Source organism: Ascaphus truei, chromosome 14 (assembly GCF_040206685.1).
Source record: "Ascaphus truei isolate aAscTru1 chromosome 14, aAscTru1.hap1, whole genome shotgun sequence".
NCBI lineage: Eukaryota > Metazoa > Chordata > Amphibia > Anura > Ascaphidae > Ascaphus > Ascaphus truei.
The window spans coordinates 38,481,127-38,504,619 of NC_134496.1; the positions used below are offsets into that span (position 1 = coordinate 38,481,127).

The 23,493-nt window shown below is 50.4% G+C and overlaps 1 protein-coding gene across 1 annotated transcript in view; it reads left to right on the forward strand.

Moving 5' to 3' along the window:
• LOC142465467 (vomeronasal type-2 receptor 1-like) overlaps positions 1–23,493 on the forward strand; it is a 79,575-nt gene that overhangs the window by 37,916 nt on the left and 18,166 nt on the right. Inside the window, exons 2-5 of the mRNA XM_075569422.1 lie at positions 6,292–6,583; positions 14,058–14,921; positions 20,367–20,596; positions 20,699–20,774. Coding sequence (XP_075425537.1) covers positions 6,292–6,583; positions 14,058–14,921; positions 20,367–20,596; positions 20,699–20,774 — 1,462 coding nt within the window. The remainder of the gene's footprint in view (positions 1–6,291; positions 6,584–14,057; positions 14,922–20,366; positions 20,597–20,698; positions 20,775–23,493) is intronic.

Here is a 23,493-nt window from a genome sequence, read left to right on the forward strand (position 1 = left end):
TGTCACTGGACTGTTGGAGAATTGCTATTGGATACTTCTCCATCCCCCAACCCTAAGTAAGTGTTATCTTCTTGTCTGTTAATTGTACTATATTGCTGTGTTCACCTTATTTAAGGAATAAATTATATTTTATTATATCTAAGCCTCGTTCAGTTCAACCCAGATATTTGGTGTTCATTATATCTTGTCATAAGCTACCGTGACACCGCCAAAGCAGTAGCCAAGGCGGCGGTGGCGGCGGCACCGGCCAGAAAGTCTGCCAAAACCCCCCCATGGACTCAGAGGCTGCCTGCGGGCAGCAGTCCACTGAAGGCGGGGGAGCTCCGGCATGAGCGCCGGTGCTACAACTGCAACCGCCCTGATCACATCATACCAGATTGCCCGGAACCCCTGCGTTCCGACGGACCCCATCAGGGGCAACGCACCCCAGCTGCGAAGCCGGTACCCGCGTGCGGGTGACTTCCACCACAGACTCCGGACCGGTCATGGAACCAACGCCCAGCGAGATGTCCCATGCCACACCTGTCCCGGTTTCATTGGTGCCTACAGCCAGGAGCGGAGGACATCTCAGCGCGGACCTGCAGCAGACGGACGGCTGGAGCAGACATCTCACCCCGGTCACAGTCGGTGACCGGCAAGCAGTCAGCTTGCTGGATTCAGGAGCTGCAGTGACCCTGGTCCGATCTGATATGGTCCGGCCAGAGGAATTACTCCCAGGCCCTTGGATACAGATCACTGTGGCCGACGGAGCACCACGTTTCCTGCAAGTGGCCAGAATCTTTTTGGATTGGGGGGAGGGCCAGGGTGTGCGGGAGGTGGGGTTTTTACCCGGTTTGGATGCTGAAGTTCTTCTTGGCAACGATCTGGGTCCGATGACCTGCACCTACGACCGGGTGCCGAAACCCGCTGTAGTGGCGGCGGTTACCCGGAGCCAGACAGCGGCAATGGCGGCGGCGCTAGTTCCCCAGCCTTTGGGACCAACGTTAGCGGAGGGCGCAGAGGAGCCCGGGGAGGTAAGCCAGGATCAGTTGCAACCACAGACTGACTTACTGTTTCCCCTCACCCTTCCCCATTCTCCAGACAATGACATGACTGGGGGGGTGGCCAGAATTAGGAGCCCAGTTTAGGGAGGCAGTAAAGACAGACCCTAGCCTGGCCGGCGTGAGACTTCGGGCGTCCGAATCTCAGGCAGGGAAAGGCACTGAGCACTGCCTATGGTATAAGGGACTCCTGTATAGAGAAGAAGGGAACCCAGGGATAGAGGAGGGATTGACCGGTAAGCGACAGCTAGTAGTGCCCCAGGGGTACCAACAGCAACTGTTACGGGTAGCTCACTCTATTCCTTTAGCGGGACATCAGGGGGTCAACAGAACGCGAGCCCGGTTATTACAGCGTTACTACTGGCCGGGGGCATCTCGAGATGTGGGCACTTTCTGCCGCTCTTGTGATGCCTGCCAGCGAGTGGGTAAGGTGGGCGACCGTGTGAAGGCACCCCTGAAACCCTTACCGATAATAGGGGAACCCTTCCAGAAAGTAGCGATGGATCTTGTAGGACCCCTTATGATTCCTAGCAGGTTAGGGAAGCGCTACATCCTCACGGGGGTGGATTTTGCCACCCGGTACCCTGAGGCAGTAGCGCTTGGCACCATAGATGCCAAGACAGTGGCAGCAGCTTTGCTGAACATTTTTTCTAGGGTAGGTTTCCCTAGTGAGGTTCTAACCGATCAGGGGTCGCAGTTCATGAGTGAACTGTTACATTGTCTCTGGGATGCCTGCGGTGTACAGCACCGGCGCACTACCCATTACCATCCCCAGACAAACGGATTATGTGAGAGGTTTAACGGTACCCTGAAGCAGATGCTTCGGACCTATATAAAGGCGGAGGGGAAAGACTGGGAGATTCATTTACAGCACTTGCTGTTTGCCTACCGAGAGGTACCGCAGGAATCTACAGGCTTCTCCCCCTTCGAGCTACTATATGGCCGCAGGGTACGTGGACCTCTGGACCTATTCCGTGAGGGATGGGAAGGGGAGGCTACTGCTACTGATGCTTCAGTGACCCAATATGTTGTAGATCTCCGAGACCGGTTAGAGATGCTCATGTGGTGGCCCAGGACCACCTCAGGGCCGCTCAGACCAAGCAAAAGCAATGGTATGACCGGAATGCCCGTAGCAGGGAATTCATCCCAGGACTGCAGGTGCTTGTTCTCAAACCCACTCGGGAGAACAAGTTGATGGCTGCCTGGTCGGGACCATACCCGGTCATCCGAAAGGTGAATGAGTACAACTACGTTGTACAGGTAGAGACTGAGAGGCATAAGACATATCATATCAATATGCTGAAAGAATACAGAGAACCGAGTATGGGAGCAGTAATGGCCATTTGTAGCCCACTGCTGGAGGATCCGGCAAGCAATGCTCTGCCTGTTCTCCTAGGGGAGGCTAGGCAGGGAAACACTGTGGAGCAGGTGGAGATAGGGGCACAGTTGAGTGCTAGGCAGCAGGGAGAAGCCAGGGACATGCTAGATAAGTTTAGCATCCTCTTCACTGACATGCCAGGGACCACACATCTCACAAAACACCCAGTGCACACAGGGGATCTGCAGCCTCTGCATAAGCACGCTTACAGACTGTCAGCAGAGGTCAAGACCAGTATGGAAAGGGAGGTAGAGGAGATGCTGACCCTAGGGGTAATTAACCCATCCCAGAGTCCTTGGGCAAGCCCGGTAGTTCTAGTCCCTAAGAAGGACAAGACCACCCGGTTTTGTGTGGACTACCGGTTGCTCAATGCTGGGACGGTGTCAGATGCTTACCCCATGCCCCGCATGGATGAATTACTGGATGAACTCGCGGGGGTTAAAGTATCTGACCACTATGGATTTGAGCAAAGGCTATTGGCAAATCCCCCTGACCCTGGAGGCTAGGGAGAAGTCAGCATTCATCACTCCAAGTGGCCTCTATGAGTTTTTGGTGATGCCATTTGGGATGAAGAATGCCCCGGCTACCTTCCAACGCCTGGTCAATAGGTTACTGGAAGGGATGCAGAGCTATGCCAGGGCTTACTTAGATGACATTGCTGTCTTTAGTAATTCCTGGGACTCCCATTTAGGACATGTAGCTGCAGTTCTGGATAGGATCAGGGAGACTGGGCTTACCTTGAATCCCACTAAGTGTATGGTAGGGATGGCAGAGGTCCTGTACTTAGGGCACAGGGTGGGTGGAGGACACCTCAAACCAGAGCCAGCCAAGGTAGAAGCCATAGTTCAGTGGCCTGTTCCAAAAACCAAGAAACAGGTCATGGCATTTTTGGGCACCGCAGGGTACTATAGGAAGTTTGTCCCAGAGTACAGCGCCGTGGCCAAACCTCTGACTGATGTGACTAAGAAGCAACTACCTGTGCTTATCACCTGGACTCCTGCCTGTGAAACTGCTTTCCAGGCACTGAAAACTGCACTTGCTGGGGCCCCCATACTGGCTGCCCCAGACTATACCAAACATTTCCTTATACAGACTGATGCCTCGGACTATGGCATTGCGGCTGTGTTGAGCCAAGTGTGGGAAGACGGTAGAGAGCACCCTGTGGTGTACCTAAGCCGAAAACTACTCCCCAGATAGGTGGCCTATGCCACCATTGAGAAAGAGTGCTTGGCCATTGTGTGGGCACTCAAAAAACTCCAGCCCTATGTGTATGGAAGGGCTTTCATGGTCCTCACAGACCACAACCCCCTGAGTTGGCTGCAGAGGGCATCAGGGGAGAATGCCAAGTTGCTAAGGTGGAGCTTGGCCTTACAAGAATTCGAGTTTACTATTCAGCACAAAAAGGGTAGTGAAAACAGCAATGCTGATGGACTTTCACGTCAGGACTATCCCTCTGAGACTGAGTTCGTTAAGGGTGCCAGCAGTGCCCCACTCCCCGTTAGGGCCAGTGAGCCACAGGTCACCCATTAAGAAGGGGAGGTGTAGAGGGAGAGGGGGGTTGGCCCGGTATTAAAGGGGTTGCACCCCATATGGTCACCCCATGACCTCACCAGAGAGGCAAGGGGTTAACTGGACTGCGGTCCAGGAATGTGGCTTACACCTTGTCATGTCAGGAAACTGTATGTTCCCCTGTTCCCATGTTTCATTATAATCCTGTATTTTAATGTTTTAAAGTGCATTTCTGTATCTCCAGTTCTGGAGGTCGCAGAGAGTTGAAATTTGGCCAATATGTGGAGTCACTGTAGGCATTAAAAACTGGCAAATTTCGACCCACTGAGCCCACCAGAATGGAACTTATTAATATGTGTAGATATTTAAGTGTATATGTATGGTATTTTGGATCTGCTCTGAAAGTGCAGACTCCATCTGCTATGCTAATAGGTCATGAAGGGCAGCTGGATGATTGAGCATAAGCTCTGTGATCAAAAGTTAACTGCCCTGATTGTTTACACTAGGAACCAAGTACTAATCAACAGACTCTGCCACTCTAATTATTACCTGAGGGCGCAAAATCATCAAACTGGAGTGGTTTGTAAGTGTTATGTCTACACCTACAAACAATGAAGATCCTATCAGATACTTCATTTGGTAGACTGGTCGTCGCCCCTGATTTAATTATGGGGCTACAGAAATAAGACCCTCAGAGTCCCAGTACACATGGGCTAACTAGCTGAGGGGCATGGGTTAATCTGTGTCTCCACGTTAGGGATTGGATACAGATAAATGTTCACCAATAGTCTGTATTCAATGTTAACAATAGGGTTACACAGGTATATAAACTGTGTCAACCCTACAGTTTTAGTTGTTCTTCTGATTTCACCTGGAATGTCACCGGATTGCTGGAGAATTGCTAGCTGATACTTCTCCATCCCCCAACCCTAAGTAAGTGTTACCTTCTTGCCTGTTAATTGTACTATATTGCTGTGTTCACCTTATTTAAGGAATAAATATATTTTATTATATCTAAGCCTCGTTCAGTTCAACCCAGATATTTGGTGGTCATTATATCTTATCATAAGTTACCGTGACAGAGGTCATCAATGTGGCAATTGAAGTCCCCAAGGAGAAGAACAGGGGAGTCTGAGGAGAGAAAGAAAGAGAGCCAGGATTCAAAGTGAGAGAGAAAGGCAGAAGGGGGATGAGTAGAGGTAGGTGGGCGATAGATGACCGCCACGTGGACAGGGAGAGGAGAGAAGATCTGGACAGTGTGAACCTCAAAGGAGGGAAAAGCAAGAGAGGGGGGAACAGGAAGAGTTCGGTAACGGCAGAGAGAGGAGAGCAGGAGCCCCACGCCTCCACCCCTGCTATCAGGGCGCGGAGTGTGGGAGGAGGAAAGGCCACCGTAGGAGAGGGCAGCTTCCAGAGCAGAGTCAGACTGAGTGAGCCAGGTCTCAGTTATAGCAAAGAGAAGCAGGGAGTAATAGAGAAAGAAGTCATGCACAGAGAGGAACTTGTTAGACCCCTGATGAACAACATTCTAACATCTGAAGTAGAGGCCGAGACGTGGAAATGTTTTCTAAAATGCATTTCATGGAGGTACATTCAGAATTTAGCTAATCACATGTTAAAACGTGATTGTTCGAACTATCTGTAGACATTAAGGAGAAAAGCTGTTAATAGTAAAGTTTCTAGTTTCTTTTTTTGCACCGTACACTATTAATTCAATGTACCATTATGTATATTGCAATTTCACAAGCATGTATTAAAATGGGCAATTCATGCACATTTTTATTTATTATTTTTTGATATAGGTTCAGAGCAGTGGGTCTCCAGCGCTGAACCCCATATATTTTAGCTTTGGGGACCTCCTACTTCCCTAGATACTTACTTCAAAGGGGGTGCCGGAATCTCAGCAAAGTTTAAAGCTCCCTCGTCACGCCGGCCAATAGGAAGCTGAATCTGATGACATCACAGCTTCCTATTGGCCCGCAGGGCGCTGGATTGTTGAAACTCCGCGTAATGGCGATTTCGGCTAGCCAAGCAGAGCGGCTACTGGCACACTGTATGGAGGACTGTATCTATGGAAGCAGGGGGTCCCCGTAACTCAAATCAATGGGGTTCAGTTGTTCAGCTCCGGAGACCTCCTGCATCAACCCTATGTTAAAAAAAAAAATGCATGCTTGGATTTAATGAGTAAGAAATAAAAGTTGATTTATGTAGGCGAGCTTTTTTTTATAGGAAAGGTAAAAATACGACATGTTATCTGTTCACGGTTTTCATGTAATGTATGTTTACACTAATTTCAAATACGTCTAAAGTGTAAACAACAACAAAAAACTCAAAATAAAGAAAAATAATTATCTTTCTTGGCAGGTTCAACTTCCGCAGTTTGCGTTGGGCCCAGGCCATGATCTTTGCAATAAACGAAATAAATAACCGCACAGACCTTCTTCCAAATATAACGCTGGGTTACTCCATTTACGATACGTGCTTCACCATCTCCAAAGCCGTGGAAGGAACGCTAACATTTCTGACCGGACAAAACGAAACGCATCCCAACTTCCGCTGCAGTGCCGGAGCTCCCCTGGCTGCTGTTGTAGGGGCTGGAGGCTCAGCGTTATCCATAGCCACAGCCAGAATCTTAGGCCTGTACTACTTCCCACAGGTAACCATTACAGATCTGCTTATTCCAAAATACCAAAGCCCTTTGTGCATGCCCCATAGCTTTTTTTTTTTTCTTTATTATTATTATTTTTGAAATGCTTTATAATCTCTGACGTTTGTAGTGGAAGAGTTGCCCAGGGGTGGCTAATATTCATTTTTTCTTTGCTTTTAGCCAAAATGTATAACTTAAACATTTTCTGGCGGGTTTCAAAGTTCTTATTTTCAAGGTTGTAGGACTGTGTGCGGCACTTGGGGGGATAAAGGGATGAGTTGCTAATGAAGGGGTTCTCAACTCCGGTCCTCAAGACATCCCCCCCAACAGGTCAGGTTTAAAGGATATCCCTGCTTTTGCACAGGGGACTCAACTGAGACACTGATTGAGCCCCCTGTGCTAAAGTAGGGAAAACCGTGAAAACCTGACCTGTTGGGGGAGTCTTCAGGACAGGAGTTGAGAACCCCTGGTTTACATACTACATCCTCATTGCATAAATAGTCTGTATGTGAAATGAATATGGCAAATATGTAATCACATGCTAAATGTGTCAGTGTGTTTGCTTTCCTCGCTGGCACTAACCTACAGCAGATCTCCAACCCCCCCCCCCCCCCAACATGTTAGGTTTTCAGGATTTCCCTGCTTCAGCACAGGTGGTGTAACCTTCGACTGAGCCACTGATTGAACCACCTGTGCTGAAGCAGGGATATTCTTAAAACCGAGTAAAAACATGTACTTTGGTGGTGCATACCTGCCGGTAACAGGAGGGCCTGAGTCTCCCGCAGTGATGTCGGGGATACAGGACCAGGCTTCTGGGGTATATGCCTCCATCTTCTCCTTAGCAACGGTGCAGCGCCTCCATTCTCTATAACTTCCCAGGAATGTGGGGTAGGACCCTTATAGAGAAAGACCCCTGGTCCCAGGGTGAATGCTCCAGAACACACACAGTCTCTTTGGTAAAACAGCAGCAGCTCTCTTTATTGTACTCACAGATCAGTAGCAGCACACAGCACACAGTAGCAGCAGTAATACAGGTACAGGTCTTTTCCCTCCTTCTCCTTTCCCTCCAGACGTAACCCCGCAGGATGGGTTGTCTGGATCTCTCTGTATCCCTGCCACCACCCCAAGCCACAGGCGCTCAGGGTGGGGCAAGCTCTTCCCTCACCCCCTAGGCAGGGTGAGAGGCACTGGTCCACCTCTTGCTAACTAGGCCCTACTCCTCTGGAACCTAGCTAGCTCACACAGTCTGACTGTCCAGTCAGACACTCCAACACTAACTGCCTGTCACACAGACAGGAACTGCAACTAAGTTTAGTCAGCCCCACCCTCATGGTGTCAGCAGGCACTCCTCTGTGTCTATGCCTTCCTACACAGAGTCAGGTGCCTACCTCCACCAATCACGGCAGGGCTTGAAGCAAGCAACATCCATGATTACTACTGGCGGCCTGCTATCAGCAGGACTTACACCAGTAGAAGGAAGATATATAGCCCCCATTACCTACCGGGGCTACACTCTCCTTTGGTGGAATCCAATGGTCCCCACTTGGACCTAACTTTAGCAGCACCATCCTGCAGATGAACATCTGGGAAACAAACACAAAACATGGCTGTATGTTATGCATAACATTTTACCAGGTGAGGTAGTATATGAACACAGTTACTCCCAACGGGGAGAGCCTTAATAATAATGCTTCGGGTCAGGCTTCCGTACCCTTCTACCATTGTGGTCCATTATGGTCACATAGAATGACTGTACTGACCCGGACTCTGGCCGATAGATCACACTGTGCATGTATATGCACCGTCCTATACTCCAGATCCTGACCAACTTACTGATCCTATCTTCGTTGTGTTAACCTGCCTTACCAAACTTGGTCCTTAGGTACTCTTGCATGGCTTCTCTGAGCCAACTATCCCTGTTCTCCTCAATCTCTCTCATTATGGGTTCAGGCACATAAGGGTATTCGTACCCATGGGACTGCCTATACCTGGCCACTATGGCTCTGTATGCTCGGCTCAACTTGGTCAAGTTCTTCCGAACCGCCCTGCTTGGCAGTACCCAAAACTCTGGTTCTACAGGAGCAATATCATCGTACAAAATACTGGGGCCCTTGGACAGAATGATCTTCTGCTCTATCTCCCGGTACCTGTGTTCTATTTCGTCTGCCACCTCCTGGGGAGTATAGGCACCTTCCGCCCACCAATAATCAACTATGTTGTTACGGATGAGTAAGAACCTGGTGCGGTCCAAACCTTCGTGGTACCCAGTAAATAAGGGTGCCCACCACTTGTCACGGTGCTCGTACTCTGATAAGGGGCTAGTGGTCTCTATCTCGGACTCTGCTTGGGATGAGACACCGGACGTCCCCACCTCTGTAGAGCACGAGCAATCTCTCCTCCCTTTGGTGTTGATGTACACTGTAGGGTTCATCTTGTGAACCACTTCACTGACATGCCCAGCCTCTGCTGTAGTATGGGACCCTCGGGCCCTCCCTCTAGCTGCAGGAGAGAAAGGCACAGGGTTAGGCACACGTATCACATTGGCATATGGTATTTCCCCATCTGACCCCTCATCGCTCAATTCCCAGTCCCGCACATCTCTGGAATATTTGGGGTACTTGCTCAATTTATCCCTGCTAGGTCCCGGTGACAACACTCATGACGGGGCAGGGGCAGTGGCCAGGGCGATGGAGCTAGGGGTTGGGGCTGGGGCAATGTTCAAGTCAGTGTCCAGCAAGCGGGTAATACCGCGCCCGGTGGGCGCTTTCTTGGTTGGTCTCTCCGACGTGCTTCGTGCTCTACTGGATGGGCCTTGGCTTTTCAGTGTGGCCATTGCAGCTGTCATGGCTGCTCTCTGTGGGGAGAAAAGCGCTCCAGGGCCCCTTTTCCAGTCGGACCCAGAAGTGACATCATCGCCGGTGCACGTGGAATCTCCATCCGCTCCGTGATCCCGCACCAGAAGTGTGTTGAAGACCGGAAGGGGCGGTGGTGGATCATCCGGTCTGCGGATGGGTAAGTAGGCTGCAAGCCTCTCCTTCTTGTCCTCTGCAGGTTCCGTCTTCGCCTGGCGAAAGTAAGGGGGTGGTGGAGTCTCCTTACCGCTCCGCTGCAGGCTGATGTACTCGGGGTCCTCCGGAGCCGTCTCGGACGCCATCTCCGCCGCACTGGGAGTCACCATGGCCGTGGGACTGCTACGGGCCTCAGGCCGCACCAGCGCTCGCTGTCGGAAGGTGTCCGGACTCGTCTGCTCCTCTCCGGTAAGTGGACTGCCATCTTTGTTACAGCTGGGGTGGTTCGCCGGTAGGCGCATCGCCTCCGATGGGACGCCAACTTCCTCCTCCGAAGATATTACGATCGGCTCCTCTGCAAGGGAGTCACCGGGTTCTTGGGCGGTACCGCCAGTGGGTAGTGGTACGAAACGTACCTCCACTGCGGTCGTGCTCTCCTCCGCCGACGGTTCTCTCAGCTCTGTAGCTGGCTGTGCCTTGGTTCTTACCGCATGGGTGAAGCGGGGAACTAGGGCAGCCTTGTCTTTTGTCTCCGCCACCTCCGTTAGTTTTCCCGAAGAGGCACCCCGCGGGGTCTCGATCAGTGGCCATGGCTTGTTAGGCCACAGGTAGTACGTGCCGCATTGAGGGCATCGTGCCTTAGTGCTTGGGACTGCTCCGGGTATCCCGCAGTGGACGCACAGGCACCGGAGGTATTCGTGGCCCTCAACCTCCACTACCAGTAAGCCTCCTGGTAGCTGGTAAATTGTGGTGCTCAGTTCGGCCATATTTCGCTCAGGGGTGGAACAGTTCAATTGTTCAGCTCCGCTCTCTGTGAATGTCAGACAGAAATGAAGCTCCTCGCTCTCACTTCCTGTCCCTCCCTTTGCTGAGGAAGGCTCTCCTGATTGGCTCTCCTTGTGCCCCCTCCCTCTGGTGGAAACAAGAGGCAGGGCACTCCTTCTTTCAGTGTGACGTGGCCTGGTTTGTTGGCCAGTCACAGCACAGGTGGGTGGGCTTTCGCGCCGCTCCGCTCATCTTGCAGGGGATCTGGGTTTGGCGCCAAACCCCTGCACATCTCCCACCACATTTCTCGCACAGTCTCTTTGCACGATTCACGTGCGCGCTCCAGGATTGGCGGGAATCACCATTTTAGTTCGGCTGCTAACTGCTGGGCCGTGGATGGAGCGTTTGTCGACATTTTGGATTCTTTCTTGCTCTGCGGAGCACATGTAGTGGCAGCCGCCATCATTGATGAGCCCACCAAATGTATTTGTGCACTATTCTCAGTGTCTAGTGCAAAACTCGTTCCTAGACATTGACTGACCTCCACTCGCTCCTTGAACACTCTATGCATGCTTTCAGACGCTATTCTGACTGTTGCCCACTGATATGATGTATGGCATACCCCAGGCTAGGCAGAACTCCTTCTCTATGCACTGTACTCGGTGACTGTTCCTGCAAGTACTCTGTGGTGCGTTTTATGTGGGTGCTGGCTAGTGTACCGGGCATCTCCCTAAGTACGGGCGTCTCCTACTTTGGCCACTCATAGTGCGGGCCCTGGGCCATGGTCCCTGGACTAGTTAACAGGCTAACCCCCCCAGTTGCCTCATACTATCTGCCTCAAGGGACTAGAACAGCAATAGCTAGGCACCCATCTTACAACACCCTCTTAGGGCACCCAGGGCATACTGTGCGGGAGTCCACGCTCCCCTGAGTACCCCTGGAATGACATGCCCTACTCTCTCCAGCACTTGCATGGAAAGTGCACTTCACTCCTCCCGTTCTGCTTCGCTGAAAGCCTGTCCTGTTTGGGATCTCAGCAGCACCTCCAAATGTAACCCATGTCCCCCCCCCTAGACACAGATGGCATATCTAGGTGTAGTGGGGGCTGGCTACATGTACTTTGGTGGTGCATACCTGCCGGTAACAGGAGGACCTGAGTCTCCCGCGGTGATGTTGGGGATACAGGACCAGGCTTCTGGGGTATATGTAAAAAATATAGGGATGTGAGGGAAGGGGAAGGAAAGGAGTGGGGAATGGACTGGGCGCTCCCAGATGAACCAATAATGTTGTTAGGAATACAACTTATATACACACAATATAACACCAATAGTGAAAAATAGAAGTGTAAAGGGCAGCTCAACTTCCTCTGATGGGACAGTTCCAGGTCCCAGAAGGGTAGATTTTGTTGCTTGGGGATAAGGAGGAGCGCAGGCAGGTATAGCAAAATATGCAAGAAAAAATAACATATATAGTGCAGATGGTAAAACACTGTGCAGATAGATGTAATCTATAGAATAGAACTCACAAAAATCGCAGAAAGTATCACGTGTCAGAGATCCTTCTCTCTCTGACTGCAGCCCTTTGTGCAGTAACAGGGAGCTCCCTCAAGGAACGGATATATATGAATAAAGAGAAAAGCCACAATAGTGCATACTATTCCAACATTTGTATTAGTCACACAATTAACACGAGTATATCACACTCACATTTGCCATGTATAAATCAGATGGGGGAGAGAACCGTAGCTCGTTGTATGGTGGTGCAGATGCAGGCAGCTTCACAGCGTTTTGGATTCTCTTACTGTGTCTTCCGCATACGTCACAGCCGTCGCGTCACTTCCGCTATCGCGTCACGGCTAAGGGCGGAAGTTCCCACTGGACGAGATCTTTGCCCGGATTCTGCCAGTCCTTCAGAGCGGGTTCCCTCACTACAAACTCTACGCGTTTCGCCAGATGCTTCGCCTATATCTGCACTATATATGTTATTTTTTCTTGCATATTTTGCTATACCTGCCTGCGCTTCTGGGGTATATGCCTCCATCTTCTCCTTAGCAACGGTGCAGCGCCTCCATTCTCTATAACTTCCCAGGAATTTGGGGTAGGACCCTTATAGAGAAAGACCCCTGGTCCCAGGGTGAATGCTCCAGGACACACACAGTCTCTTTGGTAATACAGCAGCAGCTCTCTTTATTGTACTCACAGATCAGTAGCAGCACTCTTTATTGTACTCACAGATCAGTAGCAGCACACAGCACACAGTAGCAGCAGTAATACAGGTACAGGTCTTTTCCCTCCTTCTCCTTTCCCTCCAGACGTACCCCCGCAGGTTGGGCTGTCTGGATCTCTCTGTATCCCTGCCACCACCCCAAGCCGCAGGCGCTCAGGGTGGGGCTAGCTCTTCCTTCACCCCCTAGGCAGGGTGAGAGGCACTGGTCCACCTCTTGCTAACTAGGCCCTACTCCTCTGGAACCTAGCTAGCTCACACAGTATGACTGTCCAGTCAGACACTCCAACACTAACTGCCTGTCACACAGACAGGAACTGAAACTAAGTTTAGTCAGCCCCACCCCTCATGATGTCAGCAGGCACTCCTCTGTGTCTATGCCTTCCTACACAGAGTCAGGTGCCTACCTCCACCAATCACGGCAGGGCTTGAAGAAAGGAACATCCATGATTACTACTGGCGGCCTGCTATCAGCAGGACTTACACCAGTAGAAGGAAGATATATAGCCCCCATTACCTACCGGGGCTACATATGTATATGGCAATATTGGTCAAACAGGAAGAATACATTAACAATGCAGTTATATCTTAATGTAAATTGTTTTAAATCTTAAGGGACATCTGTAGTTAACTGGAAATAAAACAGATTTTACATGTAACATTTTGAAATACACATGTTGATAGTGGACATCTTTATAGTTGATGTTTAAAACTTTTATTAAAAAAGCACACCTGCTCACTTACAGATGTTGAAAGAAGGTAAGATAATGTTTCCTTGAAATACTTTATCTTCACTTTTAATAAGCACAGTGTATAATACAGGTAAATGTACAACCATGTCCTTGCATTCAAAAAACAGCCAACTCTGAGCACTCTTCCTTGATCTAGGTAAAGTTTTAGCTCACATGGTACAATATTTATACCTGTTAAAACAACTATTAACATTCACAACACGTCTGTCCTCCCCCTCATCTTCTGTAAATCCTGCAACTTCCTTCAGCTATGTTTGATGTATGAGCACTGAGAAACAAGAAGGGAGGTAGAAGATTGTAATGGCAGCATCCTCCGCTTAGCATGCTTTGGCATCCCTCTCCTAATTGTAGGGTGAGGTTACTGATAACGCTCTCTCGCTATTTCTTGCAATTATTGTCACATTCCCATTCCTTTCTCTGTCCTCCTCCTTTTTGCCGAGCCTTATATGGCATTGGAAAATTAGCAAACGCTTAACCCGTCCCATGTTGGAATTGTAACGGCCTCTCAGTAACTTTGGTTCTTGAGGTCACCTACACAAAGTATATATGTTTGGAGTGCCGTCCTCCAATAGATGTGAACCAGACATCTCACAATATTTTGTGCAATAGTGTAATGTACTATGCATGCAGTTCTGTAATGTCTTGGATGTGTTGTAGTAAATTGCGACAATTGGTACTACCGTAGCATCCAAAACCACAGCTCACAATTGTCATCCTGTGTTTTTCGTTTGACAGGTGGGTTATGCGTCATCCTGTTCTGTTCTCAGTGACAAGTTCCAGTTCCCATCCTTTCTCCGAACAATACCCAGTGACATATCGCAGTCGAAGGCTATGGCAGAGCTTGTCACATATTTCGGGTGGACCTGGGTGGGGACCATAGCATCAGACGATGACTATGGGAAATATGGCATAAAGCTGTTTAAAGAAGAGGTGGATAAGCGTGGGGTGTGCATCTCTTTTTCGGAAACTATCCCAAGAATATACAACAAAGACAAAATAGACACAATAGTGGACGCTGTAAGGAAATCCACAGCTAATATCATAGTAATCTTTTCATCAGATATAGACCTCAGTTCATTAATTGAAGCCCTGGCAGAAACTAACATAACTGGAAAAACATACATAGCTAGTGAGGCCTGGATTACGTCAGCTCTGATAGCCCAGCCTAAGTATTTTTCATTCCTTGGAGGAACAATTGGCTTTGGTATTCGAAGAGCTACCTTACCCAAGTTTGAAGAATTCCTCCATGCAATACACCCAGAGCATAATGAAGATGACCTGATGTATGAATTCTGGGAAGAGGCCTTTAATTGTACCTGGGTGACAAATAGAGCATCTTTTTATACCAACATAAGTACTGAAGCGACACGCGCTGGAAGGAAAAGATATATTTCTCCTAAGCCTTGTACTGGAAAAGAGAAGCTTAAAGATATAAAAAATACATATACAGATATTTCTGAGCTGCGAATAACATACAGTGTTTACAAATCTGTCTATACAGTAGCAAATGCGCTTCATGATTTAAGCACCTGTAATCCGCGTCGTGGGCCATTTCCCGATCAAGAGTGTGCACATCTACTGGATTTCGAGCCATGGCAAGTAAGTATTTTGGGTGCTATAACATACATTCTGCAATATATACATGTACAGTATGTATGTATATTTTTATTTGTATAGTGTCAACCAGGTATGCAGCACTGTCCAGTTTTTACGGACATTACAATATAATTACAATACTGGGAATATAATAATAAAGGTAGAAATAAGTGTATCAAAACATAAATCTAACGTTAGGAGCTAGTTTTAGTGCATTGTTAGAGTGCATATAAGAGCATTTTGCAGCTAACAGCATACTGCAGTTAGTGAGAAGTGGTCGCCCAAGACTAATTAAATGCACTCTTGAACAGTGGAGTTTTCACATAGATTATGAAGTGAGTGGGAAGGTGCTTGGTGGATAATGAGATGGCATTCAAAAGGTGGGTTGCAGCAAGCAACCAGCATCCTAGTGGCCCGACTGGCTATCTGATGCTGGCAGTTGATCCAGCCAGGAAGTTGGGCCCCCAGGGGGGCCTCCGTGTTCCACAGGGCCTCATCTCTCCTCAGCTGCCTGGCCCTATTTAGCCACCCCCCACCCTGGTGTTCCATGCTGTAAGTTTGGTGCGACTAGAAGTCAGGCCCAACTTCAGAGTTCATCCGTGGAACGACAGCTCCCCTCCACTGTGGGACACTTCAACACTGGATAAGGAGGAGAGAGACCTGGGCGTGAGGAGGAAACAGATGAGAAGCAGGGTGAGCGAGAGAGAGAGAGGGGGTGAGAAAGAGATGGGGGAGTGAGAGAGGGGGGAGTGAGAGAGAGAGGGGAATGAGATAGTTAAAAGAGAGAGGGGGAGTGAAAGGGAAGGGGGGACTTGAAGGGCCACTGACAGGGGGTGGGTCGGGTGGGCCCCAGGAAAGCTTTCGGTAGCCCTAGTTGCTGCAAGTGAGAAGGGTTGTAGGTGTGAGAGAGTGTCAGTGATGTGTAGTAGAGAGCAGACAGAACTAAATAGTGCATAGTGATTGACCAGGGGTATAGAGCGAGATATAAAGAGGGGCAAAGACGTGGAGAACCTTGAAGGAGTGAAAACATTTTGTGTAGTGAATGCAGAATTTAATAAAGGAACCAGCAGAGAGTTCCTTTGGTCTGCGGATTTCAGTGGATAAATTTGAGAAAGGGCGATTAGCGTTTTGCGGATTTAAAAATTATTATTATTACCAATACACTCCGCGGATTCCGTAACCCGTTCTGAAGAGTCCGCCAATAGATTGCTGAATCCGCGGATTGGATTCTACAAATCCATCCACAGGTTGTTTAGAAGAACATAGGAGCTGAGAAAAGAAAGCATGCAGGAAGATACAAGGCCTTCTAGACGTTTAGAGCTGAAAGGCAGAAGAGAGACAGGGTGTTAATTAAATGGGTTAGTCAGGCCAAGGTGCTGTTTTTGAGACTAGATCTAACAGCAGCATGTTTAAAGGGGTAAGGAAAGATACGAGAGATGAGGGATCAATGGAGAATGTAAATTAATGCAGGAGTCATAGTGGTGGTGAGAGGTCGGGGGAGATGAGAAGAAATGGAATTTAGCTGGCAGATTGTAGAGGAAAAATAGAAGAGCAACTGAGACACTTCCTTCTCTGTTACATGGAGTAAAGCATTCATAGTAGACAAAGAGGTATTCAGGACAATAGGTGTACTTTCTGGTCAGATTGTCCACTTTATCTTTGAAGTAGTTGGAGGAGAGATGGAAGGTGAGAGACAGTTAAGAGAAGGTTTAAGAAACACACCGAAAAAAAGGCACAGCGGTTTGGACCTGGGAGTGTTTATAAGTGTAGAGAAATAACTTTGCTTGGCTAGAAATAGTGCTGAGTTCTAACAGAACAGAAGGAATTTGTAGTGAACGAAATCCAAGAGAGCGAGACTTCCTCCATAAACGCTTAGAGGACCGAGAAGAAGCATACAAAGTGTAAGCCAGGGTTGAGGGTTAGAGCAGTGAGAAATGGTGTAACTACATTTCTTGGGCACCCCTCCACACACACAAAACTCTACACACGCAAAAAGCTACACACACACAAAACTCCACAGACTCAAAACTATACACATGCACACAAATCTCTACACACACACACGCACGCACACACACGCATGCACAAACAAACACACACAAATCCACACAATCACAGACACTTCCCCCCCCCCCTCTAAGAATTGTACTGGGGTTGATAGGGCTACTATGATCCACCTGTGCTGCTGTTCAGCCATGCAGGGGTGGATAAATAGGCAGTAAGAGGATGAATTGCCTGTGTGCAGTGATGGCCCTTCCCCTCATCAAGCAGAGAGCAGCAGCAGCAGCAGCAGCCATTGGCCTCCGCTGAGCCCAATCTCCAGCTCCGGCCAGCAGGGCCCCCCTGTGCTATCAGCACCCCCCTCGCATTGCAGGGTTTAGCGGCACTGTGGTTGCACTGCTGTCAGTGAGAGTACCGTAAAAGAAGTAGAGCGTGCTGGTCTGGGCAGTTGCAAAGGATACAGTTATAGGTGGTGATGAGATTGTCAGGGGAGCATAGAAAAGAGAGTTTACGGTTCAGGGAGGACTCCAGATCATGAAGTCTCTGGAATATCAGGGGAGACAGGCAACATAGCAGAAAATTAGTTGGAGACACCAAAGAAGATTAGGTCAGGGTCTGAGAGTGAAAAAGGGGAGATAGAGAAGTCAGAAAGAGAATATTTTTGAGGTAAGACAAGATCTAAGTAGTGGCTGCCAATATGGGTGCTGGAAGCAGTCAATGGGTCAAAGCCAAAAAAGGAAGCAAGGGAGAGAAAATGGGAAGTTGGCAATATGACAAATAAAGTTCCCAAAGAGGAGTCCTTAATATAACAAATAAAGTTCCCAAAGAGGAGGGTTGGATAGTCATATGAGAGGAAGGACAGCCTGGATTACAAGTCAACAAGTAAATGTAGAAGTAGTAGACGAAGGAATACGATAGATGAAAGCAATACATAAGATGAGTGGAGAAAGAGGCTGATAACATAATGATAGGAAGGACAGGACAGGGAACAGATGATACCTTAAAAACCGCAGTATGGGGAGAGAAGAAATCGCACTCCTCCACCACGACCATGCAGGTGGGAAGTATGAGAGAAGGAAAGGCCACCGTAGGAGAGTGCAGCTTCTGTACCAGAGTCTGAATCAGAAAGCCAAGTTTCCCTTAGAGCAATGAGGTTTAAAGAGCAGGAGAGGAAGAGGTCATGCAAAATTAGGACATTCTGAGAGAGGGTGTGAGCATTCAGAGGGCACCTGAAAAAACAGAAAAGGATTGTGAGAGATAGGAAGAAATTATGAGGTTATAAAGGTTACGGTTCTGAGCAGAGATAGAAGATAAGAGAGGATGAGAACAAGTACAGTAGGAATAGGAAAGGGGCCGGGTTAGGAGAAATATCTTGAGCTGCCAGTAGTAGAAGGAGTTTCGACTTGGAGTGTATCTTGTGTTAAGGAATAGAAGGGGAGAGGGTTAAAGTAAGGAGTCTAGGAAGGTGAAAAGTTAATTGGTGGAGAAGTAAAGAGTCAGAGTTTCAGGGCAGATAGAAGGACGATGAGAGCTTAATCAGCAGAGAAGACGTGTCTATAAAGAGAGTAACAGGGGAGACATAGTAACAGAATAGGTAGAAAGTAGAGATGGGTCAATTTTTTGGGCAAATTTGGATCCGCAGCGAACTGGGCCGGTTCCTTTGGTCTGCGGATTTCAGTGGATAAATTTAAGAAAGGGCGATTAGCGTTTTGCGGATTTAAAAATTATTATTATTACCAATACAATCTGCGGATTCCGTAACCCGTTCTGAAGAGTCCGCCAATAGATTGCTGAATCCGCGGATTGGATTCTACAAATCCATCCACAGGTTGTATCCAATGGGGGAGTTTGATGAATCCGCATCGATTGGAATCGCCCAAATACGTTTGCGGATTTTACCCCGTGTAACGGATTTTGGGGGTTATAGCAGCGAAAATCCGGGAAACGGATTTGGGCAGATTTGCTCGTCTCTAGTTGAAAGTGATGTATATGTGTGAGGTTGTACAGAAGCATGTGGGAGAAAAGTGAAGGTAATACAGAGTAGGAAGGCAGGTTCGTTAGACCAGGGGAGCGCAAACTTTTCCTGCTGCGCCCCCTTGTCTGGCCTGTTCCGGATTCGCACCCCCCCCTCCTACCTGTCGCCTCGTCAGATGACGCTCTGGGGTCACGTGACATCAGGTCACGTGACCCACGGCATCATTTCATGCCAGTGACGTTACGTACCATGACCCCGCGTCATCATTTGATGTCGCGTTGCCATGTAGACGCGCCACAGCTTCTGAATATCGATAAGTTTTCCTGTTGCAGGGGCCTCACGCGATCCCCCGGGATCTAATTTAAATGTCTGGGGAAGAGCGTGGGACGTCTGCAACCGCCCGCTCCCCACCCAGACAAATCTCCTGCCCGCCCCCCCCCCCGGGGGCCCGCCAGTTTGCACACCGCTGAGTTAGACAATGACTGCGATGCTTTTGCTTAGGTTGTAAACATTATTATGCATGATTTTCTCTTTATCCAAAATCAAACATACCGTATGTGTAGCACCTCTGCCCCGGCCAACGGACGAGCGGCCACACCAAAGTGTCCCAGTCTGTCAGGTGTTGTGTTAAAGTGCAGGTGATGCTCAGCGGTTCGTATTACCTTGTTTCTCAGGGTGTTGCATCCAGGCAGGCTGGTGTGCTGAGCAGTTGAAGGAAGGGCGCCAGGAACTTTTCTTACTTTATTTGTGGAAACAGTTCAACAACAGTTGTTCTTTGGAATGCTCTGACCACCTTCCCAAAGAGGCCCAAATCTTCACTTTTATCTGTCACCTTTATGGCAATCCATTTGCCTAGCGAATGGCTGCTCCCAGATGCACTGGGACCCGTTGGCAGGGTGCCCTCACGCTTGAGGATGCACACCCTATCTGCCTTGTACAGGGTATACTATACAACAATGACACCGAGTTTGAATCAGGGGAACCTGGTTCAATTCCTGGTGTCAGCTCCTTGTGATCTTGGGCAAGTCACTTTATCTCCCTGTGCTACGGGCACCAAAAAAATACATTGGAAGCTAATCTGGGCAGAGACCACGTCTGTAAAAATCCTGTGTGCTGCGTTCCATGTGCTATACTGTAATTGTGACGCGCTTTAAGGCCCAATGGGAGAAAAACTCTATATGAGATTAAGTTTTTATAATTTATTGTTAACATACCTAATAGTTCTAGACTGTACAGGACATAACAAATTCACACTATAACATCCTTCTTTTTTAAGCAGCTGCCAAAGTATCATGCTAAATATAGTTATGTCACCACTGATGAAAAATGACTTAACTTTCTTATGTTTGATATCATTCAAATAAATGCAATAGGGGAAAAAATCTTGTGTATCATAATGTAGTTTTCGAAAGGTTTTTCCAACAACTGTCTTTCAAAATGCCAACATCAGTTTTTTCTGTGTTGTGTTACAGCTGATGTACTATTTGAAGAATTCTAAATTCACACTCCGCACTAATGAATCTATGGCATTTGATGAATTTGGAGATGTTGCAGCATACTATGACATTTTAAACTGGCAGTGGCGTGACAATGATTCAATAGCCTATGTAAATATTGGAAGCTTTAAAACAAAATTGAATGCAGTCTCCGCTGAGTTGACGGTAGACAACTCGTCAATATTTTGGAACACCCAACATCAATGGTAAATAATATTATTATTTTTTTTTTTAATAAACTGGGTAAACTTTTTGGTTCAAACGTCTGCACAAAAAGTTAGATTTGTGCCTAATCTGAGTTTTTGTAGGACACATCCTCCACAGACAAGAAGGAACCGGCACTCCGAGGTCTTCATACAAAAAAAAGAGTTAAATCCACATACTGTAGATCAACGTTTTGGTCAAATACACAGACCTTTGTCAAGATAAAGTGATGTGCATACAATGCATCTTATACTGTACTAGCTGAGAGACCCGGCGTTGCCCGGGATGTAAATGCGTAATAGGTAGTATTATTTATAAATCGTGGAACAATAGGTGACTATTTGTTGGAAAGGTTGGATAATAATATTGAAAAGAAAGATGGAATAAAATGTAATACGATGTTGTTTAAAAATGTTTTATTGTAAACACACCACAGTACAATGTATATTTTGGTGACATAACAGATGTAAAAATGTGAGGCGTGTGTCCTGCTAGGGTGTGAGGCGGCGGGTGGCACATGGGTTGTGAGTGCTGTCTGTGAGTGGGGGGTCCTGCTAGGGTGTGAGGCGGCAGGTGGCGCGTGGGTTGTGAGTGCTGTCTGTGAGTCGGGGGCCTGCTAGGGTGTGAGGCGGTGGGTCAGTGATGTCGGTGCGTAGGGGCGGGAGGCAGCAGGTGTGTGTGGCGGCAGCTATGTGTCGAGTGTGGCGGGTGTCTGTTGAGTGCATGCAGCGGCTGTGAGGCGGTGGGTGAAAGGCAGAGGCGGGCGGAGTAAGGGCGGGTGAAAGGCAGAGGCGGGTGGGCGCGAAAGCAGAGGCGGGGAGGCAGGAAGGCGGGCAGGAAGGCGAAGGGTGGTGGGAAGGGGTGGAGGGGGGAGGGAAAGGGGAGGAGGGGGGTGGGAAAGGGGAGGAGGGGGGAGGGGGAAAAGAAAGGGGAGGAGGGGGGGAGGGAAAGGGGAGGAGGGGGGAGGGAAAGGGGAGGAGGGGGGAGGGAAAGGGGAGGAGGGGGGAGGGAAAGGGGAGGAGGGGGGAGGGAAAGGAGAGGAGGGGGGAGGGAAAGGGGAGGAGGGGGGAGGGAAAGGGGAGGAGGGGGGAGGGAAAGGGGAGGAGGGGGAGGGAAAGGGGAGGAGGGGGGAGGGAAAGGGGAGGAGGGGGGAGGGAAAGGGGAGGAGGGGGGAGGGAAAGGGGAGGAGGGGGGAGGGAAAGGGGAGGAGGGGAGGAGGAGGGGGGAAAGGGGGGAAGGGGAGGGGGGGAAGTGGGGGAAGGGAGGAGGAGAGGAGGAGGGGGGAAGGGGAAGAGGAGGGGGAAGGGGAAGAGGAGGGGGAAGGGGAAGAGGAGGGGGGAATGGGAAGAGGAGGGGGGAAGGGGAAGAGGAGGGGGGGAAGGGGAAGAGGAGGGGGGAAGGGGAAGAGGAGGGGGGAAGGGGAAGAGGAGGGGGGGAAGGGGAAGAGGAGGGGGGGAAGGGGAGGGAGGGAAGAGGAGGAGGGGGGAGGGAAAGGGGAGGAGGGGGGAGGGAAAGGGGAGGAGGGGGGAGGGAAAAGGGGAGGAGGGGAGGAGGAGGGGGGAAAGGGGGGAAGGGGAGGGGGGGAAGTGGGGGAAGGGGAGGAGGAGAGGAGGAGGGGGGAAGGGGAAGAGGAGGGGGAAGGGGAAGAGGAGGGGAAGGGAAGAGGAGGGGGGAATGGGAAGAGGAGGGGGGAAGGGGAAGAGGAGGGGGGAAGGGGGAAGAGGAGGGGGGAAGGGGAAGAGGAGGGGGGAAGGGGAAGAGGAGGGGGGGAAGGGGAAGAGGAGGGGGGAAGGGGAGGGAGGGAGAGAGGAGGGGGGGAGGGAAAGGGGAGGAGGGGGGAGGGAAAGGGGAGGAGGGGGGAGGGAAAGGGGAGGAGGGGGGAGGGAATGGAGAGGAGGAGGGGGGAAGGGGAGGAGGAGGGGGGGGGGGCAGGGGAGGAGGAGAGGAGGAGGGGAAGGGGAGAGGAGGGGGAAGGGGAGAGGAGGGGGGAAGGGGAAGAGGAGGGGGAAGGGAAGAGGAGGGGGGAAGGGGAAGAGGAGGGGGGAAGGGGAAGAGGAGGGGGGAAGGGAAGAGGAGGGGGGGAAGGTGAGGGAGGGAAGGGGAAGGGGAGGGGGGGAAGGGGAGGAGGGGAGGGGGGGAGGGGAAGGGGAGGGGGGGGGAAGGGAGGAGGGGGGAGGGGAGGAGGGGGGGGAAGGGGGAGGAGGAGGGGGGGAAGGGGAGGAGGAGAGGAGGAGGGGAAGGGAAGAGGAGGGGGAAGGGGAAGAGGAGGGGGAAGGGGAAGAGGTGGGGGGAAGGGAGATGAGGGGGGGAAGGGAAGAGGAGGGGGGGAAGGGGAAGAGGAGGGGGGGAAGGGGAAGAGGAGGGGGGGGGATGGAGGGGAAGGGGAAGGGGAGGGGGAAGGGGAGGGGGGGAAGGGGAAGGGGAGGGGGGAGGGAGGGAAGGGGAGGAGGGGGAGGGAAGGGGAGGAGGGGGAGGGAAGGAGGAGGGGGGAGGGAAAGGGGAGGAGGGGGGGGAAGGGGAGGAGGAGGGGGGAAGGGGAGGAGGAGAGGAGGAGGGGGAGGGGAAGAGGAGGGGGTGGGGAAGGGGGGGAGAGGGGGGGGGGAGGGGGGGGAAGGGGAAGAGGAGGGGGGAAGGGGAAGAGGAGGGGGGGAAGGGGAAGGAGGGGGGGAAGGGGAGAGGTGGGGGGAAGGGAAAGGAGGGGGGGGAGGGGGGGAAGGGGAGGGAGGAAGGGGAGGGGGGGGGGAAGGGAGGTGGGGGAGGGGGGAAGGGGAGGGAGGGTGGGGGAAGGGGTGGGAGGGGAGGGGGGAAGGGGAGGAGGGGAGGGGGGAAGGGAGGGAGGGAAGGGAGGAAGGGGAGGGAGGGGGGAGGGAAGGGGAGGAGGAGGGGGAAGGGGAGAGGA